General features: G+C 37.3%; 1 protein-coding gene across 1 annotated transcript; it reads right to left on the reverse strand.

The window, feature by feature from the left end:
• Positions 1-1,066: 1,066 nt before the first annotated feature.
• Positions 1,067-11,696, reverse strand: LOC136219855 (SAC3 family protein B). Its single transcript, XM_066007414.1, has 16 exons — positions 11,280-11,696; positions 10,634-10,729; positions 10,415-10,510; positions 9,889-10,116; positions 8,862-8,987; positions 7,905-8,138; positions 7,558-7,814; positions 7,166-7,266; positions 6,805-7,020; positions 5,793-6,020; positions 5,622-5,713; positions 5,451-5,544; positions 4,226-4,318; positions 3,335-4,122; positions 3,140-3,254; positions 1,067-2,939 (listed from the first exon to the last, which is right to left on the reverse strand). The coding sequence occupies exons 1-16, from the start codon at positions 11,441-11,443 to the stop codon at positions 1,209-1,211; spliced, it is 4,659 nt and encodes a 1,552-aa protein (XP_065863486.1). The 5' UTR covers positions 11,444-11,696; the 3' UTR covers positions 1,067-1,208.
• Positions 11,697-16,393: the final 4,697 nt, after the last annotated feature.

A 16,393-nucleotide genomic window follows, 5' to 3' on the forward strand; every position in this document is an offset into this window, starting at 1 on the left:
TGTGTTAGAAAAACCCCCGCAGCGGAACAAAATATTTAATTTGGGTAAATAAATTTACGACAAAATAAAAGGAAGAACAATAAAGTAAATGACACGCATAGTTCGACAGTGTGTTTACTCCACAGGCAAAGAAGACCAAAAATTATTCCACTAGAGAAACGAAAGTGGTACAAAAGAACGGAGAAAATAACACTCAAAACCCCTTAACCCCAAACACCTAAAACCTCACAATTCTCTCTTGAAGAATATCACTCAAATTAGCAATTTAGTATCAATTGCTTGGATGCTAAAAATCTATGTCAATGCATGGTATTTATAGGAAAAATGTGAGATGTGAATGGAAGAAAAAATCGTGTGAACAAAGCGAAAGAAAAGAGACTAATGTGAACTTTGACAAATTTAACTGGTGTTCAAAGTTCAACATAGTTTGAATTGAATTTTAAAACATTCATACATACCGATGAACTCCCCGTTACCTAGTTTTCAACAAACCCCTCATTCTAGAACCAACCGGGAACTCCAAATGCTTTTCCAAGTAAAGCTTGGATTAGAACCTAAACCTACTTTAAGAAACTACCTCCGGGGAGATAGCGGACTTTGAAAATTCTGGCTACAAAGAGAATCAGGATAAGTGACCAAAAACCAACTTGTTTAACTAAGAGAGCAAGTTTGAAACCGAATAATCTCAGAAGACCATATCCCCATCCTCTTTCCTTTTACACACCTTATCCTACCTAAACCAGTTTAAACCCTTCGACCATCCTTTGCAATTCATCAAGTAAAGGTGAGGCAGTATGAAAACACTACTACAATAAAGGGATAAATAGACTTAATCAATACTTCTTTCCCGACTTTAGACAAATTAATTATCTTATAAAAAACAAAGTAAACATAATCTCTATTTTATGTTTTTTATACCTTTTATGATTTTCTTTGCTCTTTGTAGTCGTATTACAAAGAAACTTTATAGTAGAACTACCTATAAATCAGTAAATTTTAAGATTCATAGTACATATTTTTTTGTTCCTCTGTTACCATGGGTTGAAAAATATTTATTGGACAGAAAAAATTTAATTGGACTATACTTTAATGCACATTTATAAAATTAGAACATATAATGTACATTTACAAAATTAGAACATCACCAACAATGATACAACACTATTTTAAAGGATATATTTACAAAAAGCAAAATCGTTTTTGTATCATCAAAAATAAATATAAAGTTTCTCATCTATGGAATTTTGCACTATGTTACATTGTTCCAACAGCTTGCTTAAACTGTCAGTTTCTTTGATACTTCTGACGGCAAACATAACTTCACCACCAGCATTCATCGCATGATCAACAGTGTCCATGTCAACCTGTTCAGTCGTTTCATCTCCCGCCAGTTCATTCGTGTCCATACTGTTCGGGACTGTCTTTGGTAGAGACTGAACAACTTTCGACTCCGGCTGGCCCCTTGAAGGTAGAAAGGGGGTGCAGCCAACTATCATTTCATCCAAGGAAGGTGCTGAAGGTACATAATCTTTAAGCCCAAACTCGTCAAGAGCGCATAAATTCGGATCGACATGATGATTTCTTAAAACATAGGCTGAAGAGAAGTCACAATTAGATAACCTTGTTAACTGCCAATTAAAGATTCGTCGGAAAACTGAGGTCCATTTTGGAATGATATAGTAGCTGAAATCGTGGAGCTCTAGCCGTGCGCTTCGTTGAAGCATTACATGTGCTTCTTTCATTGCCAAGTGGAATGTCATTATTTCACTTGATTCAGTCAAATATCTGATCAAGGAGTTCTCAAGTTGAGATTTTCGGTTCTCAATTTGAACGATGGAATTAGCACCCCCATCAAACCAGGGTATAGCATCAGGAAAAGAAGGAAGTTTAGAATCTCCTACTGCAGATAAAAGGGCTTCAATTCTTGCTGCTGAGCTCCACCCTATTCTTGGTAAGTACCAGCTTACCATCTTATGCTCCTCCGAGAAATCCTGTAGCAAAGCGATCTCAGGACAAGGCCACCTGCTCGGGTTTGACTTGGCAGCAGCAGCAATCTCCCGTAGAGACCAATCTAAGGCTTCATTGAAGACTGAGATACAGTGATTTGGACCTACTTCATGATCATCCAATTTATCAAGCATTTCCAGAGAAGGATTCAAATGGGTTAGAACCAATTCCCGAGTCTTTACGAACTGAATATCAGGCTGTGGAGGTGAATGGCTAGCCAGCCACTGTAATCCTTCCCTTAATCGTGCATCACTAAAAAAAACTTCCAAAGATTCCCCTGCTTGGTCTCCAAGAAGAAAAATCACCAAAAAGTTGCTTACCCGGGATTTGTCAATATGGTTTAGACCCAATTCACCAACTATAGTGGAGGAAGGATCTGAAGCCTCTTTGTCATATGATCCGCATAAGACCAAAAGGGGCAAAGAGGAACCAGAGGGTATGGACTTGAGCAGGTTCTGTAAATGGGCTTTTTGAACATTCCAAGGGATAGTCTCAGATACGATAAATATAACTGCACTTGCACCATCTATAGTCTGATCCAAACTGTCAAATTTAACATCCCTAACAACTGATAAGCAGCGAGTCAGGTAGTTAGTGGATGGGTCGGTAGCACATTTTTTCCATATTGAAAGGCCAGAAGATGAAATCAGCAGATCATCATCGTCCTTTTCAGAAGGCATAAGCTTTGAAAACAACCATGGGCTCACTTCCACATGCTTGACCTTGCTCCTCTGTCCCAGTTTGTATCCCTCATTGTTGATCTGACAAAACAAAAGGACTTTCCAGCAAAGGCAACCAACACCAGGATTTCTCGCAGATAGTATGTTTATAATGACATCCGAAACATTTAGCTTTGACCATGATAGTTCATGTTTTTCCCCTCGTTCCCGTATGACATGCTCAATATCCAAGTCACTAGCAAAGCTCAATTGCTACATCAGGATAATTAAAAAGAAGAAAGAAGTTAAAAAAACACTTAAAGGATATTTCTTTGAATAGAATATTAAGCAACATAGAGAAAATAATTGGAAAAAAAATAATATTTTGCAGATTAAGAATTAGAAAATTCACATATTAACTACATAAAAATGATACTGTGTAAAGAGGAAATCGGTAAATCTGAAAAGCTTACATCTGTGGCCTTTCGAATTGGTGGTCCCAGTGGAAGACAGCTTAGTGCAGCATTTGCTAATATAAGCCTCTGCTCACGCAACTTCCTTCGACTTATAGAACGTCTCTTCCAGAGTCTGACAGTACATAAATGTGAAAAATGATTAATTTTGTGGGAAAAACTAAAAGTTGGGGCTAGCTGGTTAAAGTGCCAAACCTTATGATCAATTTGAGCTTTGCTTGGGCAACTTCATCTTCAAAATTTGCCTGAGCAACTTCATCTTGAAGATTTTCCATAACTTCATCATTTCCCTTGGCTTGATTAATATCAGAGCGATCTATCTCTTTTGTATCATTAGAAACAGCAATATAAGGGATTGTATTATCCACAACATTGCCATTTTTAGCACTTGCATTTCTCTCTTGTGAAGCTGTTCTAGACTGAGGTTGCACTGGTATAAATTGCATCACAGGTAGTGTCATCTTCTCTGAAGACATTTTGAAAAGAACATCATTTGGTTTCTCTGCATCTTTAAGTTCGGTTGGCTGAAATACCAGGGGATTATGAACCATTGAGAAACCCCAAGGAGAGCTATAGGCACCTTCCATTTGATGGTCTTCTCGACTTTGTTGACCAACTTTTGGCTGCGACTTCGGGCCAGACTTTGGGGGTGAAACAACTTGTAGATCAGGCATTTCTACAGCTATTTCATGGATGGAATTATTTCTATCCACAGAAGTAGAAGCAACAGGTTTTTTCTCGAGTTTGTAGATCTTCGGCTGCTGAATCTCTTGGGGTGCTTGAGCAGGCAAGGATTCTAATTCCAAAGCAGGCGAAACATCATCAGCTATCTTTCTAGATTTTTTCTGATCAACCAGCTTTGAACGTTTGGTGGGGAAGTCCTGGTCAACATTGAGAAAAGGACCCTCCTTTACCATATATGGCTCTTCAAATTCCTTTGTCACAAACCCATGATATTCTATCAGGCTTTCAATGTCTTCTTTCTGGTTTCAACATCAAAAGATGAAACGAAATCAGCTGAACCCTTCTTGATACAAAGGTCAAGGTCAATACAATAAAATTAATGACGTGCAAGGAAAAATGTACCTCAGTTGCAAGCCACTTAGCAACATGGGCGATGGGGAGACCTTGATTATTTTGTAGACCAGAGTGCAAAGAAGTGAATGCTTGAGTTCGTAACTGATCAAAACAACAAATGCATGGAGCATCAGTTAACATACATACATGTGTCTATGTGCTCATAAGCTCAAAATTGCCATGATTAACACTAAGAAAACATATAACATTTTCACCTGCATGCATCATCCGCTTAACTCAGCATTTTTATGATGGTCTATTAATCAAAATTATATAAAACCATTGAATCAGTGAACCGAATTGGTAGCTTGTGCTACCAGAAAACCCGTTCATCTTTTTTCTTCAACCACAATATTAATAATGAACAGGAGTGTATAGGGGCGGCCCGGTGCACTACGCGTCCCCTCTGAGCGAGGGTCCGGGGAGGGGTCCCACCACAAGGGTGTACTGGGGGCAAGCCTTCCCCTGTCAATTTATTTGGCAAGAGGATGCTCCTAAGACAAACACACACACCAATAAAAGGAACTGATGAACTTTATTAATCAGAATCTCTAATGAGAAACCTGGAGACAAGGAAATAATGTAAATGAAAGTGAGACCTAAAGCATAAAAACATAGATGACCTCTACACGCTATAAGAATATTATTTGCAGACTAAAGATGAAAACATGTCATGCCTTCAAAATAAATAACAAAGACCATAATTTGAACCAATTGAACACGTAATTCTTTCTACTACACATACTGTGCATTAGATTTTCCAACTTATTATATTATCAGAGTAGGATCTCTGTGTTTTCTTACTGGTTATCATCATGGAACCAATCGAAATAAAAGCTTAAGCTGATAGTTAAAGGTCCAATTTGTATTAATATCTGACGCCCCCCGCACGGGAATGCCAACTGGGTCTGAAGCGTGAACAACACAGACACATCTTACCACATGTTAAAATTAAATCAACAAATGGGGTTGCAAGGAATCGAACCCTTGATCACTTGGTCAAAGAGGCTCTGATACCATATCATGGAGCCAATTGAATTAAAAACTTAAGCTAATAGTTAAAGGCCCAATTCATATTAATATCTGACAGTTATGATGACAACTGAAGATGAACTGCAACTTAAAGAACATAGATGCGGAGGGAATTCACTATCCTTCAATTTTATAATAATCAACAAAACCAAAATTAATAACATCTGTATCCATTCAATCTAGTAGCAGTATCAGCTCATACCTTTGAAAAGTGAGCATGCATTAAGCATGCTTGAAGGTAACTAGCTTTCCTCGCAAGCCGAAAAAAGGCAATAAAGTTACTTGTTCTACAGGCCCTGAGAAGCCAAATCACATCATTTGTAAGATAATGTTTATGCCTTAATCTCAAAATAAAACTAAGGGAAGAAAGTACCTTGCCACATCACGGGCAAATAACACTTCTGGGGTTTGCCTTATCTCTGGTGTCATCTTTGCAAGATCCAGAGAGAGTTCTGCAGGTTCAACCTAACAGGAAGTTTATACTTTTACAGACAATGGTAAATGTAACCTGTCAAAACCAAAGTTTCCACTGAATGTGACTTACTTTATAACCCGGATGCTTGTCTAGCTTCAAAAGTGCATAATAACCACGGAATTCTTTTTCAGATGGGACAATGATTCCCTTCTTCCTGTGATCATCATACATTTGAAACAGTTCAACCGAAGTCTTGTTCATCTGTTCGATATTAAGGTGCGCATCAAACCCCTCTGAAAAACCTTCTCCTTTTGTGTACTCGCATAACTCATGCATGGCAATTATGTGAAGCCTTATCTGACATAAGAATCAATCAACAATATCATTTGACCATCAGAATAATAATATTATGCTCGGACCACAACTTTAGTACATTAAAGAAAAGAAATTATATAAGCCTTCTCTTAAATAAGAATCAATCAACAAGCATTTATCAGAAAATTGATATCATGCCTCATCATGCATAACTTCAATACATAAAAAACTGGCTTAAGAACATATTTCAATGCTGAAACAAAGACAAACAAATGGAGACAAGGGCAAAAAGGGGAAAGTAGGCGAAGTCACAAATTAAGGGTGCTTAGCTGCACTCTGGAGCCCATTGGAGACTAGGTCCAAGTCACAAAACAGAAAAGTGCACCCTAGCATGCACCTGTTTGAAGTAAACGAATCCAATTTTCACTAAGCTTGGACAACTTATTTGCCACACATTCTTTAATTATCCTTTTAGTCCATTTTTATTTTGTTGTTGATTTCAGTCATTTTGCCAACTCAGTAAACAAATATACAGTAGTAACAGCCCATGCAATCTGATCCTATAATTCTGTCACCGCTAACAATTCTCTTATTCAAAACTCAGGAAGAGCTTTTGTCAAAGAAACACAATAACCTCCTCAGAATTATTATAACCCAGATACAGAAGTCAGACATGGAATTGTAGTCCACAAGTCATCAATTCAACCATCCATATGAAACTAACCACAGTTAATCATAATGAAATTACTGCATATGGCTTCAAATATTATTTGCAACTGGCATATAGTTTGGACTCTAATAAATGACCACTGTTTTGAAGACGAACCATTTGCTCCAACATGGTTATAGCCTCCTGGTTGAAAATGTGTTGCATCCTCAGGTCCATTCGGATTGCCCTCATCCTATCCCACAAGAAATTATAAATTCCAAGAAATTTACCATCATAGGGATGATCTAGTAAAGTGAGAAGGTAATCAATAGTCTTCTGCAGGACCGGCATTGGACGGATAAGATTCGCTTCCCTCTCTGCTGTCCTAGTATACTGCAGAAAAATAATAGATAGCCATTTAACAAAATTAAGTTTATAAACTTAAGAAATAAATAAAAACAACTTGGTGAGTAGTTGAATGGATATCAAAGCCCAGTTGAACAGAGAAATTATAGATGACATTGACTGCAATGGGTACCTTCTTAACAGCAATAAATTTATTGGTCTGATTTCTATCACCATCCAAGCGTTCATACTGGTCAAGATCCCCTTTCCTTTCTCGTTCTTCTCTCTCTGGCACTGAAATATGAATCGAAATACCACACCACATCAAGAATGTTATGGCCATCTCAGACAGAAGAATCATACAACTGAAGCAGCTACTTCGTTCCAGATGCTAGTAAATAATTATTAGGGCAGGCATGTACAATTCCTTCAATAGTCAAAATGGTAGATTCTTCTCACAGCCAATACACAAGACAATCCAAATACACTGTCCCACGGAGTTAAAATCCTAAGACCTCAAAGATTGCAAGCGAATATTATTCTATAAGCATGATTTCTCCTAGATTGAGCAATTGAGAGCCATACCCGGGCACATATCTGGACACAAGCCAACAATAATACTGGATGTTTTCAAGCCCTCAAAATCAGATGGAATATTGTTATTGGTGACACCCCCTGCTGATTCCATGGAGTAACTACCAGCAAATTTTTGCCTTTCCAGCATAGACTGCTCACGCCTGCTAGCAGAAGCCTTTTGTTCAGCAATATCCTGTTTACTTTCAGAACGTTCAGTCAATTCATTCTTGAAGCGAGCATACCGCTTCGCCTTGGCTTGTATTTCTCTGCATATTGCATATCAAAATGTAAGCTGAATGCATGATGATATATATAGTCATCTCAATCATTAGATTTTATGCACTAAACCTGTTTACCGTTCTGTATCATCTTGGATGGAAATATAGGGGTTTCGCTGAATGACTTTATCAGCAGCAGGCAAAGGAGGTGACCTTGTTCTTTTTGCAACAGGATGGTTGGTGGTCCTGGTCGAAGCATCTTCAACAGCAGAATTGCTGACAGCTGAAAAGGCTCTCTGAGAAACGTCAGAATAAGATGTACTCTGAAGAGTATTTGTTCTTGCACCCATCCTAGGAGGAGACATCGAAGGCCTGGCGAAGTGCACACACTATGGGTCATCCACATGTCAAGAAGCAGCAAATTTTCATACAAAAACATCACTAGTTTCCCCAACCACCAAAAACTTGTGCAATATCTAAATTCCAAAAGTTGTATAACACAATTTCCTATTTCTTTCTGACACAGTAGAAGATTTTACAGTTGCTTCTTTCAAGGATTCTTCCATTTCTCTTCCTCATTTTTCTGTATCAATAATATTATCAAAATGACTTTTTTTTTCTATCAGTTACACAGCTCTTCATCTTTTGAATTTCTAAAATAAAGCAAGAATTTTATACTACTGTGTCATACAAATAGATGTATCTTAAAAATCAATACATGAGAAACTCGTTATCAGGCAGTGTAGACAATAGAAACTCATTTTCAGGCACTGTTTTGACATTGCTACAGCTCATCTAATCCAAGGAACTGAATAAAGATATTAGAGTTTTGACAAGCATATTTGTAAGCTAAGATTTAAATTCCTTATAAAACTAACCATAAAGATATTATGTTTGCTTCAAAACAAAGCAGGACTCCTAGAATTAGACAGAAAAACAACCACTCTATGAATTAAGGATTATGTGATTAAATTAATTGCAATTTCAAATGATCAGTCTACTAAGAAAATTTCAGAGAAAAGAAAAGAAAACTCCTTCCCACCCACCTAACATGTTTTCACAATCACATAGTTGTAACTTGTATCGCATACTTACTGTTGGCCTTCACCAAAAGCGAGATGACCATGCTCTATGGAATTATCATTTCCAAAAGGCAAATGAGGTGGTCGTGCTCCTGCACTGTCCAAGTGATTGCTGTTGTCGGTACGCACGTTGAAATGGCTACATGCCAAGCAATACAAAAGTCAGAAGTTACAATGTGGCTAATAAATTGGTAGGCCACTAGTCATTTTTGAAGTTGTGATGACTCTTATTGAAATCCACATGGAGAATCTCCAAACTAGAAAATAATGACTGGAGCATTGTCAAAGCAGATAACTGTTCAGTTTTTTAATAGTATCAGATACAAAAGCAGGATATTTATTCACAAAAGGCAGGCACTATAAGGAAATGAGATGCATCTTAAGCAGATAAGAATGCTAAGGGGAGAAGGATTTGAAAGGAAAAAAATTACTTTAGAATACATACTTTTGTAATTTGTACCGGGCCCTCTGTAGCCAGGTTGTAAAATCTTGTACCTAAGATGGAGTTGTGAAATGTACAATTTGTGTAGACTACAAGGTTTTCTTTTTTTGTGTTGGTTAATAGCTACCACATTCCCTGAAGTTGTAACCCCTTCCGCTACATGACAAAAAATGTGTGCAAATCTATAATGGTATAACACATGGAGGATCCTATAAACTCAGTCTACACTTGGATTAGCTGGATCTAGCCATTATCAGATGGTCCCTACATGTATAGAAAAGTTGAACAGTGCATAACTGGAAAATTCTCTAAAGAACAACTCAGTCCCAACATGCTCTTATTAATGGGAATATTAAAACCAATTCAAGGACATAACTGGAAAATTCTCTAAAGAACAACTCTGATAAGTAAAAGTAACTGCAGACTCCAAACAAACTGCAAACAGAACAAAGTGGGACAACCAGTTACTAGTGTCACATAACGGACAGTTATCCAGTAGAATCTGAAGCAAGACTGAAGGAATTAATCTCAGTTTACTATCTCCATCAATGAAATAAATAAATGCATATAGAATTCAAAATAAGATAACAAAACTCACCTTTGAAGCAAAGTTCGAGTGGAATTTTTAGAAATATCTGCATCCAGTGTATCTGATGGAGGTGATCTAGTCCTTTTCAACTGTTGAAATCTGGAGGTGGAAAGCTTAGCTGGGATGCTAGTTCCAGAATTGCGTGAAACAGTAAAAGAAGTGACTGCAGTTATTTGGTCATCATCTTTAGAAAAATATCTCTGCCCATTAACCCATTGAGGAGGTGATGAGGTGGGTCTGACAAGAAAGTACATCTATCAATGGGAATTACTTGTATTCTAAGACTCAAATCATGAACAAGGATAATTGGAGAAATATATTAAATTACAAGTTTAGTTACAAAAAAGAAAAAAAGTTCCATCATGGTTGAGGTATAATCTCATTCAAGGCCAAGAATGTTCATAGCTTTAAGGTTTATGATAAATCTATTTCCCCATTCTCAACATGTCTCCTTTAACATGACAAATTAACTGCCTTGCACTAATAATGCTATCAGAGAAACAAGTCAAAGTAAGCTACAGAACATTGTTCTCACCCTTGGGCCCCAACAGATGAGTAGGGACTTCCAACAGGACGCATGCTTTCAAAGGAGGAAGGAGCCGAGCCTACAATTTCTCGAGCTTCAGTTTTCCTATAACCCAATGAGAAAAAGAAAGAGATCATTAACCATGAGGAAATAGAGACAGCAGCTTCTGAAAGTTGTCCAAACTGGGTCAGGAGGATCAAGAGAGTATATATTTAATTGTGTTCTTACCTTGGGGTTCCAGTTGATTGGTAAGCACTAGGAGCATGAGCAAAGCTTTCATAAGTCAAGGCTGGTGACCACACGCTGTTTGTAGGTACAGGATTCCTAAGATCAAAGGTCAAATACCAATTTCATAAACCCGCCACAATATCATTGCCTAAAGGCATATATCAATTGGTGAAAAAAACAAAAAATCTTCTACTGATGCAACAGCAACACTACCAACACCAGTAACACCAAAGCATAACAGCTCAAACTAAAACCAGCAAATATAGGACAGACAAAATCAATTTGAGGTTCAACTGTAACCAAAATTTCGTAAACTCGTGACCACAAGAAACAGCAAAGGGATTTTTTTAATGAAACTGTCAAGTGAAGTTATGTAACAAAATACACCCAGAACCGCTAAAACCCAGTTCGCTTCAGCCGGAAGTCAGTGAGAAATCCAGTACCCACTTCAAAAATCCTTAATTAAACATTTGGCGCGTCTTAAGCAAAAACAAATAAAGTAAAGGTAGGAAACAAAGAAAACAGCAAACAGTTATATATTTTCAAAATACTGGTAAAGAAACGAGATAAGCAATGAAAAAATAAAATCGCAGAAATTTGTTCCATTCAATGAATGAATTGATAATGCCAAAGAAAAAGAGATTACATGGGAGATCTTGCTGGGCCAAAATGAGGAAAAGGCGGTGATTGGTGTGGAGCAGGAGAAGGGGAATGAGGGTGAGGAAAATCCCCAAAACGCGGCTGAGACGAAGACGGTGCTCCTGGTCCCGAATATTTATTGAACCCTCCTCCGAATCCGAACCCTGACATTGCTCCGTCTTCTTCTTCTTCTTCTTCACCTTCTTTCAGCTCATATGTGAGAACTGTGTCCAGATCAACTTGTTCTATTCCAGGAACCAGAAAAACCAGTTACTCCGTTTCACAATGAAAACGCCGCCGCCGGCAACCTCAGGGAACGAAAAAATCAGAATTTACTTTGATGGGCCTAATATTTGGACTGAGCTTGTTAGCCTAACCCTAATTATGAAGATTGGAAGTGAAATCGAATGACCCAACCCAATTCAGTGTGTGAACAATGAAGACTATGATTGTAAGAGCATCTCTGATAGACTGTCAGTGAGCTCTCTATAAATAATATAAATAATTGACTCTTAATGATTTAAGAGTGGCTAAAATATATCATCTCTAACAATGCTCCTTATATTCACTCTTTATTTATTATTTTATTATTATAATTATTCTTTATTGTCACATTACCAATAGTGTGAGGAGAGAGAAACACCAATAATAAATTATTAATAAAAAATAAAGTTAGAAGGCACTAAGAGGTGGAGAGAGGCTCTCTATTAATAGAGAGGATGGAGAGGCTCTTAGTGATTTGAGGAGCCACTAAGAGGCTGTTGGAGATGAATTTTCATTCTCCCTCCTCAAATTTTAACTTAAGAGCCAATTTAAGAGGCTGTTAGAGATGCTCTAATTAGGCTAGGGTGCCTGAGAGGATCTCTATCCCGAATCTAACAAAAAAAAAAGATAAATAGTTTGTTCTTGACTTGTGGTGATTCCAACAGGAATTTTATATACTATACAACAACAACAACAACAAAGCCTTAGTCCCGAAATGATTCGGGATCGGCTAACATGAACCATCATATAAAACCGTGAAAGTCAAGTCGTGTCAGCGACACAGATTCGCTCCCTCCAATCCGTCCTATCCACTACCATATTTTCCTCAATTCCCAGTAAACTCATATCACTCTCGATCACCCTCCTCCAAGTTTGCTTAGGTCTTCCCCTACCCCTCACCACTACATCCCTTTGCCACTCTTCGGTTCTCCTAACCGGCGCATCAAGCGCTCTACGTCTCACATGGCCAAACCACCTTAGTCGGTTTTCTCTCATTTTATTCTCAATAGATGTGACCCCTACTTTTGTCCTAATTATTTCATTACGCACCCGGTCCTTTCTCGTATGACCACACATCCATCTCAACATACGCATCTCCGCCACCGACATCTTATGGATGTGGCAGTGTTTCACTGCCCAACACTATATACTATATTAATTTAAATTTAAATTTATAAAATAAAGGCCTAATACACAAATAACCTCTTGAACTTGTTCAAATATTGCAACTGTCCCCACGAACTTTCAATTGTAACAACTTACCTCTCAAACCTGTCCAATTGTAAAACATAACCCCTCAAACTTGTTCAATTGTAAAACATAACGTCAAATTGCTGACATGGATTGCAATTGAAGAAAAACGTGAAATACAAAAGTTGCAACGTCCATAAAGTGTGATAATCAGATCTTTGGTGTGTTACGAATTCGGGGAAACGTTTTTACGGTTGCTTCAAGTATGGGGTAAAAAATTCTCAATTTTGGGTTATGTTTTGCAATTGGACAAGTTTAAGGGGTAAATTGTTACAATTGAAAGTTGGAGGGGGCAGTTGCAACATTTGGACGAGTTCAGAGGTTATTTGTGTATTAAGCCTAAAATAAAACACCAGATTAAATTTTTTTTTTTTTAGTAAGAAAACACCAGATTAATTAATATTTAGAAAATATATACTACATATTCTCGTAGAATTGCAGATGGGATTTTTCGCGCAATAAGTAAACTTTTTTATTTTGTTTGGGAGCTTAGAGATTAATGGGGTGAGAGTTAAAGAAGGTAATGGAATAGAAATGGAAGCGATGGAAATAAAAGTAAAAAATTAACGTTGTTTGGAAATTTATAGAATATAAATGAGAGTTAAAAGTTTAACTTTATTTGGGAGTTCAAATATACATGGGAATGAATGTTAAATTTACTCTGAAGAGATAAAAAAAAATTTAATAAACTTTACGTTACTTCTGTTAACCTCCAATTTAGAGGTTAGAGTTTTGAGGTTAAAGGAAGTAAACATTTAACTTTCATTAATCTCCATTTACTCTCCAAAAATAACTCCCAAATAAGGTTAATGTGATATTTAACTTTCCATTACTTTCATTTACCTCAATTAACTCCCTCCCAAACAAGGGCTTTATCTCGACCTTTTGTTTGATAATTTGAAGGTTAATGAATGTGAGAGTTAAATAGTGTAATATGAAAGTTAAAAGTTAATTTAGTGAATTACTATACCCAGCCCTGAATTTCCACCCCTAGCCCCGTGAAAAGACCGAACTACCCTTTACCCAAAATTTGAAAAAACACAAAACCTCTCAAACACACTACACACTCTTTGATCAAATTCGGACTAATTTGTGAACCAAAATATGGAGCGTAACAACAACCGTAAAGGGAAAGCGAAAATGATAAAATTTACCGTTTTTGTATTTTGATTTAAGCTTAAAAATGGAATCTGTGGGCGATTTTTCAAAAACGCCAGAATCGCAGTCGGGCGTATGAACATCACGCCCGACCTACGGTTCCGGCGTATGAATATCACGCCCGACCTGTGGTTCGGGCGTGATAGCCTCATGCCCGCACCATAGGTCGGGCGTGATATTCATACGCCGGAACCGTAGGTCGGGCGTGATGTTCATATGCCCGACCTATGGTTCGACCGTGATGTTCATACGTCCGAGGGGTTTTTGAAATTTTAAAAAAAAATTATATTTACATTTTAATTAAATTGTTAAATGTTTAGATTAATTTGGAGTTTAATTTATATGTGAAATTTTGATATTAATTTGATTATAATTTATATGTTAAATTTTTAGATTAATTTAGTGTAATTTTGTAGATTTTTAGTTAATTTTAATTAAATTTTTGTAATTTTTCGTTTGTTTAATTTAGTTTAACTAAATCTTTATTTTGTTAAATTTTTATTTTGTTAATTAAGGTATTTACGGGTTTAATTCAATAGCGGACTAATTTTTTTACGGGTTTAATTTAACAGCGACCTAATTTTTTTTTACGTAACAGGTATTTACGGGTTTAATTCAATAGCGGACTAATTTTGTTTGCCCTCCCGATACGCGCGCATGTGGTTATCACGCCCCACCGTGAGGTCGGGCATGTGGCTATCACGCCTCACCGTGTGGTCGGGCGTGTAGCTATCACGCCCGACCACACGGTGAGGCGTGATAGCCACACGTCCACGTATCGGAAGAGAAAAAAAATAGCATTTTCCCACCCTTAACCCATGAAAGGGCATTTTCGTCCTTTCATGAGGCTAAAGGTGGGAATTTGAGGCTGGGTATAACAACACCCTTAATTTAAGGTTTTAATAAGGCTCTGATACCACTTGTTGGTCCCGTGTGATTAGTTCCAAGGGGGGGAGTAGGAACTAATGTAACTTTTTCGCTAAATAATGCTGACTTAATTAATTCTTTAAGTTACTTAACTTAGTTTAGGTCAGCACGCCCGAGAAATGTAAGACAGCTGTAGTCAGATGCTGACTAGAACTGTTTTACTTGTGAGTTGGGAATTAACACTTGAGGTCAGCTTCCAACTCAGCACCAAGATTACTCAGTGTCAGCTTTTGCAATTTATATTCTGAGCAATTTAATCAGACAACATATATATAGATATATTGAGAGAGTTAGAGATTACTCAGCACGACTTATCCTGGTTCGGCCTCTCCGCCTACGTCTAGTCCCCAGAGTCCCTCCGGGCTTTTTCAATCCAATACTGAGCTCTTTAAAGGTAGAGCACAAACCATTTACAAGGCAGTTGAATATGCAAGAGTACCTTCCTCTATTCGTCTACTCAACTCCTACTAAGTGCTATAACCGAACACCTAGATTTCTCTGCCGCTGAGTACTTAAAACCGAGTACTCAGCACCACTCTCTCAATTTTACAATTGATACAAACTTGTTCTTTCTAGATGACGAACACTTTAGATGATTACAAAATCAATCTAGCTTTTACACAGAAATGGAAGTTTGGTGTAAGATCTTTTTCTTGTTTAAATGTGCTTTGTATCTTTTCTCTTTTTCTCTTGTATTTTTCTTGGCAAAATCGGCTTGGGATCCAAGAGTGAACTTGTCCTTTTATAGTTGAAATCTAAAGACACAATCATTTGAATCTGGAATTATCCGTTGGATTCAAACGGCTCTTTCTTGCGACATTGTTCTGGTCAGCTTCAGATTTGCAGGCCAATCCTGTCGTCTGAATTCTGCAGGCGTCAGGCTTGTCTTCTTCTCGCAGGTTCGTCTTCTAGCGCCAGTTTCGTCTTTTAGCTAGAGGACAGTTGACCCATGCGTCTCAAAACTATATCCTTGCATGATTCCAAAGCTTCTGAATTGGCGCAGATCACTGTCGGATCTTGTCTTTTAGCAAACGGATCATTGGTGCTGTCCTAAAGAGCACTCAACTTTACTTTGATAGCCGTTGTCTTTGATCGTTGCTATTTACGATACTGAGTTGCTCTTTACTCAGCTTTTATGGTCAGCTTCGTTGTGCAAGATATTGTTCCAAAGAAGACTTTTCTGAGTTAAGTTCTCCTCAGCTTCTGTGGTCAGCTTTATCTGCAAGTTTCAGTTCTGAAGAAGACTTTCCTTCTTTCATACTGAGTTATACTTTACTCAGCTCGTGCTATGTTATCATGTTGACTACGTTCTGTCTTACTTTGATTCCTGTTCTTATATATATATATTCTCAATATTGAACAAACGCATTAGTACAATTAAATCAAAGCACATAAATTTAATTGTCTTAATCATGGATTAACTTAAATAATTTTGTCAAATTAAAATCATGTGGAAAGGTGTTTCAACAAACTCCCCCATTTTGATGTTGGCAAAATATTTAATTAATGGAACTCAGATTT

Source organism: Euphorbia lathyris, chromosome 2, assembly GCF_963576675.1.
Source record: "Euphorbia lathyris chromosome 2, ddEupLath1.1, whole genome shotgun sequence".
NCBI classification, from domain to species: domain Eukaryota; kingdom Viridiplantae; phylum Streptophyta; class Magnoliopsida; order Malpighiales; family Euphorbiaceae; genus Euphorbia; species Euphorbia lathyris.

Excerpts from the sequence above, each read along its gene's own strand:
- LOC136219855 (XM_066007414.1), bottom strand. The coding sequence starts at position 11,443 with ATGTCAGGGTTCGGATTCGGAGGAGGGTTCAATAAATATTCGGGACCA. Across the intron at positions 7,815-7,904 it reads ATCCAAGATGATACAGAACG|AGAAATACAAGCCAAGGCGA; the intron begins GTAAACAGGTTT and ends TGCAATATGCAG. Across the intron at positions 7,267-7,557 it reads GTGTCCAGATATGTGCCCGG|TGCCAGAGAGAGAAGAACGA; the intron begins GTATGGCTCTCA and ends TTCATATTTCAG.